At 37.9% G+C, this 6,384-nt stretch overlaps 1 protein-coding gene across 1 annotated transcript; it reads left to right on the plus strand.

Annotated features, from left to right (window-relative positions):
• The first annotated feature begins 1,836 nt into the window (after nt 1–1,836).
• On the plus strand, nt 1,837–2,679 carry LOC101296597. The gene is made up of 2 exons (XM_004305802.1): nt 1,837–2,082; nt 2,209–2,679. The coding sequence occupies exons 1-2, from the start codon at nt 1,837–1,839 to the stop codon at nt 2,677–2,679; spliced, it is 717 nt and encodes a 238-aa protein (XP_004305850.1).
• The last annotated feature ends 3,705 nt before the right edge of the window (nt 2,680–6,384 follow it).

Genomic DNA, 6,384 nt, shown 5'->3' on the forward strand with positions numbered 1-6,384 from the left:
ATATAAAAAGGTATTCAAAATGGTTATTTGATTTAAAAGGGTATTAAAGACTTTTAATACTATCATATGGTTATTTTTCAACTAAATGAAAAAAGAAGGTTAAAAACCATCTTGATGACCAAAATTTGGTTAGTTTTCAAAATTTCTCTATAAGAATCTATGACAGAAAGTGTGGGCCACTAAGGTACCTGGGAGAGTGCATTGTGGTTTCTTCCATGGTCTTTTCTTTGTCGAAAATGACTTTTACTTGTAAGTACTCCTTATATGCTAATTCACCCTAATTGTTACTATGTTTTCAATTAATTATATATTATTGATTTGATTAATTGTGGAACTCTAAATATATAACGAATGTCATACAATAAAAGTCATATATACATGGTCGTACAATAGTCGATCATCATTGGTACTATTTTACATAGCCTGGATTTTGTCTGTGGCCTCATGATCAGGGGCGGATCTAGGCTACCTAGCCTGGGACTCAAGTCCCACTCAAATTTTTGAGAGAAAAAAAATTACTGCATGTAGTTAGCTAATAATAGAAATATTTTATATATTGAATGATGTGTTCAACCTTAGTTTCACTCACTGAGAGATATATATCTCTACAAGTTCTTCAATCCTCCATCTCATGTCACCCAATCAATCATTCTCATTGTTTCACTTTCTTACCACCTAATTATACTCTTCATCTTAAGTGTATGTGAGTATTTAATTATACTTCATTAAACTAAAATTGGGGCAAAATTAAATTAAGGTTGATAGTTGGTTGACGTATTTTGATGAAAGAACATGTTATTGCTTTCTATAGTTAGTCGAATGGATAACAATTAGGTTTTACATCGACATATTTTGTATTGTATTTGACGTGTTTATTTAGCGTCTTGTGTGTTACAGTTACATCTAAAGAGTTTTAATTATGAGTCGTCTTTTATATAATGCATTTTAGGGGTAGAGGCTCACTACATCCCCCATGTCTAGGTGTATCTTTCATTTCAATATATAAATTGCTCTCGCACCGTTGTGTTTTTTTTTTTCCTTCAGTGGTGGAAATCTAAGTCCCACCTGTTTTCAATTCCTGGATCCGCCCCTGCTCATGATGCTCATTGCATCATGTCATCTCCTTGTTAGGTTTCATTTACGATGTCTTATTACACATAGTAATTTTTATGTCTTTTTTCCATTCGATGTGGATTTTATATCCCTAAGTTGTAATTTTTCACAAAGCTAGAAGAGAGGTCGTCTGGCCTCTTGGTTCCATAAAGCGACATCCAAGAAGACTGAGGTTGTAGCACAAAAGACGTTTCCTTTAGAGCAGATGCAGCGTTGGGGTAATTGGGTGGGGGAGACAATGGGTTAGATCAATACAAGCATGCAACGGTGTAAAATCAGTCTGGATTAATCATGGGCCCTACGTGGACCTAGCTAACTAGGTGAGAGTTAAACTAATTCTCAGTCCATGAATTGGTCTAGGACAAAAAGAAATGGTGGGTCCCGCATGCAATGATCCACAGAGCCATGTTGCTCTTGTCTCCAACGGGCAAAAAAAAACAACATGCTTTTTATATAGGTTGATCTAATGGACCATATTTAAAAGCAACGGTAACATAATTTTTCAATTAAAAAATAGGTAACCAACGGAAATATTCTGAAAAAATTGAAAAAAAAAAACAACAAAATTTTCCTATAAATACCATACTACTCTTCTTCATTTTACACACATCCATCTCTTCCTTCTCCAATTTATTTGTTTTTCTTTACCATATATAATATTCTTCTTCTATCCATCTCTTTCTTCAATTTATTTGTTCCTCTTTTTAATCCTCTAATCAACAAATGGGAGAGTCGGATACTAGGACCAAGGAGGAGGAAGTTCAATTATGCGAATCATGGGCGGCGGTCACCGTATGCCCCATTACCGCCAATCACCAAACCCTTCTAAGGATGTGGCTCAAGGTTCATGAACATTATATTGAAAATTGGATGGGATCAACACCGGTTCGACCGTTGGGAGCTCTTCAAGCTCATTTCAAGCCCTTGAAGAAGATTGTCAAAGAGTGGCACAATGCAAAAATTCAGTCGGCAATCATAGACCAAGCGGCACCAATCAATTGGATGAGGTATTTTTTAGACCATTCACTTAAATTAAGTGACAACCAATTCATATAGTTTACAATTTTTATAATATTTGAGTTTTTCTTTTCGTAGGAGCGTCAAATTAATTTAAAGTTTATAAGGGTGACTAAGAAGCAATTCGACCATCATGAATGTTGGGAGGTGGTGAAGGACCACCCTAGTTTTAGAAATGCACCTACACCTCCGGTCGCCCCGTTTGTTTATTCCATGGCTAGTGGTTCCCAAACCGAATCACCAATTGATTTGGATGAAGAGGTTGTATTGGAGACGCCTCCTAGCTCTGTTGGAAGGCCAATGGGACAAAAGGCCGCCAAAGAAGCAAGAAGGAAAGTAAAAAATAAAGAGGATGTGGGTGAATCAATGGTTCAAGCCTTACTCGCCATTTCCGAGAGCAACAAAATTTCCAATGAGATTCTTAGGAAAAAGGAAGAGAACCATTGTGCCGAATATGAAAAAATAATGACATTTGAAGAGGCAAAAGAGGATGCAAGGATAATGGGCATGCCAAATAATGATAAGGCATGCCAAACATGTGTGTCGTAGGATGCCACAGCTTCAAGAATAACAATACGGTACCCTTTACGGCCTGAGAAAGCTCCGGACCACCCATTTGGACAGTTTTTCCACTTCCAATGCATGCAATCGATGCTCTCAATCATGTCGGGAAAACCACGTTGTTGTCCTTTGTGTAGAAGCCTTTGCAGATCTGTGGCATTAGGAGCTCGAAGATACCAACCCCCGTACAAATACTCTACTTGTGCATAAAATTTCTTAAGACATTTCATAACTGTTGATGCTCCCATCCTGGTGACTTCATCACATTGATTAGCTCCTGCACCATATGCAAACATTCGTAACGCACCTGTCATTTTTTGTTCCCGGAGTAATCCCAGCTTTCCGATGGCATCTGGTTTTTGCTTTTAAAAATCATCGAAATTGTAAAGGTCCGCCATGATGCGATTGAATACTGGTTTTTGCATTCGATAGCGCTGATGAAAAATTGTGTTGCTATACATTGGACGCTCGACAAAGTAATCATCCATCATGTTAGCCCCTCTTGATTGCCTGTGTCTTTCAACGTTAAGGGCACGACCAGGACGTGAACCACGACCTTGAGGAGTTTGCATCTGCATATGGTGATATTGGGCAACCAATGCAGCAGCTTGAGCATTGTTGGACTGAATCTGCATAATGTGCTCTTCATCTTCTTCATCTCTCGCTCTTAAATAATTTCTAATACGATCCATGAAAAATATGAGAAGTGAAATAGATGATAATATCTGAGTTTAGAAGGAGGAGATGAATGAGATGAATGTGTGAATGTAGAATGAGTTTGAAGCTTATTTATTAACGTTTTTAGGAGACAAACTGTTATCGTCTACACACGTGGTGTGTCGTGATTAGCTTGAAATCCTATCCCAAATCATCTCAATTATTTCTGAAGATAACGATATCTGAAAAGGACACGTGTCGTTCGTTCATTGGTATAACCTTATCTGAAATTTTAGATATTTATTAAAGATAACGATATTGATATGAACACGTGTCCTTCCCACATTGGTCATTGATATCTTATATAAATAATTATAGTTTAATTTCTTTATATATATATATATATATATTACATGAGCATCTTGTTTATAAATAAATAATTATTGAATTCAATAACAAAGTAAAAAACAATAATTGTTTATCATTAAAAAAACATTTTTATAAAAGGTTTATAGTAATTGGTCCTCGGATTGGTCTCGTTGTTGTATCGTTGAACCAAGGACCAAGAACTAATTTGGATGAATAGTGGATTAGCCCAGGTTGAGGATTGGTCCAACACTTTTTTGCCAAACACCTTAGTTGCTGTGATCTGAATCGATATCTTTTCCTTGGATCATTGCTGGAAACGATGGAAATAAGACATTAATTGCTGGATTATATGGACTCTCATTGTTCATCATACGCCAAAGGACGTGCAAAGTGTATTTAGTCCTCAATACTTAGAATAGATAGACTTACATTATCATATCTGAAAAAGATCTACTTTGGAGGTGTAACATGTTAAGCAGGGACTGAGGCACCTAATACAGAAAGTAACCAATCCCTAACACTAGAACAAAATTAAGCAGGGACTGAGCGTCTGAGCCCAAACAAAATCTTTTGTACCGAGCATCAGGAATTATTGTCTTCACTGTGGAGACAGCACAACCTACTGTACCCTAGTCAACTTACTTCCCTAGTCAACATGAATTAGTCAAACAGAAGGTAAGGACTTGAAACCCTACTATGACATCTCCTGGAATATAAGCACTAGCAAGTAGCAACAGCACCTATTCACAGCAAGCCGCGCATCTTCCTTCTCTTCTACCTTCATTTGCTGTCTCCTCAGTTCTCACCTCTCAATTAACCTCACCGATCGACCATGTTTCCGACCATTCCATATACTAACGACTAGCTCGCTCTTGTTTGGGTCTGGATCTGGTATCTGACCCAATAAACCCCGCCGACCATGTCAAATCATGACTTAGTTTCTCTTATTTTCTTTTCTTCTATCTCCCTCCTGTCTTTTGTTCATCCGGAACCAAATGATTGACCAAATTATAGATCGATTGGAGTCCATCGCCTACACAAACATGATCGAGGTGAGTTGGAAGATGAGCCGGTCCTAGGAGGTGGTAAGGCAGCTTGGCTCATGCAACGCCATCTGAGACGCCATCGGAGATGCTCCACGAGCTGGCCGATGGGCAGGGGCAGCAGCAGCCAGTTCCGGCGGTGTTCATAGATGGAAATTTCTTGGGAGGCGACTCTTGCCATGAGGGACCTCATACAGAAGCAGAGGCATTATAATGGCATCAGCCACCTCGGTGATAACCACATGGCTTTGATGTCTCTCCTTCTCTCAACATCTCAACCCCATCTCCGACTACAAGTCATGGCGCCCAACCAAATGTGAACCTCACCCTTCGCTTATGAGCTTGCCAATGCATGCATTATGTGCTCATCTGAGTCAGTTGAGTAGTACGTTGCAGGAGCACTGGTAATACTAGTAGAGATAGTCAGATAGAGATCCCAGCTGTCTTCATTTTTAATTTTTACTAGTAGTACTATGAGAAATACATGTCACAGTAGAAAGTGATCAACAATGTTTGTCAACCATCATTTTCTGTTTTACGTTTGAATCCATATGTAAGAGTGAAATTCATGTCACAGTAGAAAGTGATCAACAATATATGTAGCCTTTTCACCTCGAGACAAATGTAGCACTAATTCGTTAAGTTATTGCTGAAATTTTATACCAGTCCTTCTATGATCTCTCTAATATTTAAGCTGTGGGGATAACGGATACAAGTCATAATGCCTGCAATGAGATTTTGATTGGTGAAGCTAATGATTTTGCAGAAGCTAGCAGTTAGTGCAACGCAAACGTGGTTCCTCAGTAAGGGTGCTTTTATTGCAATTAAGTTGCAAGAACAATTGTGATTCTTCAAATGGGCTGGTACGTTTCAGAGAATCCTTTTGATTAGTAGGATTAAAATTGGGGACTCTATGCACCAGTTTGCAACAACATAAACATTAAAGGAAGAATGGAGGTATCAAGTAGGTTGAGGTTAAGTCCCAAGGAATAAGTATCAAGTTGTGAGGCACATACGAAGGAAGAACACTACTTGTAGTTTGAACTGTGACTTGTGATAAAAACTCCTAATAACAAGAGATATGAAAGATTTAAGATTCAAGTTATATTTTCTCATTGTGGTTGCAATGCTGAGGAGACATAAGAGAGAAAGAGAGAAAGGTTTGGGAGGACAGGTAAATTGGAGAATGGTGTAGCGAGCATTTTGTTTTGATTTTTAAAGCAGTGGGGGTATGAAGAGAGTCATTATCTTGTCAATTGGAGAATGGTGTAACGAGCATTTTGTTTTGATTTTTAAAGCAGTGGGGGTGTGAAGTAAGAGAGTCATTATCTTGTCAAAGTTTACATGTTCTGTTTTCTATCTCTGTGCTAGGTTCGCTACCTTGTTAGGTTCCTCACTACCATTGATATTTTACTTTGTCCTCCTAGCTATGACATCTCCAATTTTATGCATAGGAAAAAGATTTATGACCTTAATAAAGCCTAAGATTTATGGTCTTAATCTTAGGTGGCATACTATGTCACCTAGACACGTCACCAATTAAAAAGATTATGACATGTCGTTCTTAAGCAAAAATACAATTATATCTTTTTAAATCCAATGCCTGTAGATTATTTTGTCTTTT

The sequence above is a fragment of the Fragaria vesca genome, linkage group LG6, assembly GCF_000184155.1.
Source record: "Fragaria vesca subsp. vesca linkage group LG6, FraVesHawaii_1.0, whole genome shotgun sequence".
Classification (NCBI taxonomy): Eukaryota; Viridiplantae; Streptophyta; class Magnoliopsida; order Rosales; family Rosaceae; genus Fragaria; species Fragaria vesca.

What these genes read in the sequence shown, in the direction of transcription:
- LOC101296597 (XM_004305802.1), top strand. Translation starts at nt 1,837, where the DNA reads ATGGGAGAGTCGGATACTAGGACCAAGGAGGAGGAAGTTCAATTATGC. An exon ending in ACAATGCAAAAATTCAGTCG is followed by an intron (nt 2,083 to 2,208) that starts GCAATCATAGAC and finishes TTCTTTTCGTAG; the next exon opens with GAGCGTCAAATTAATTTAAA.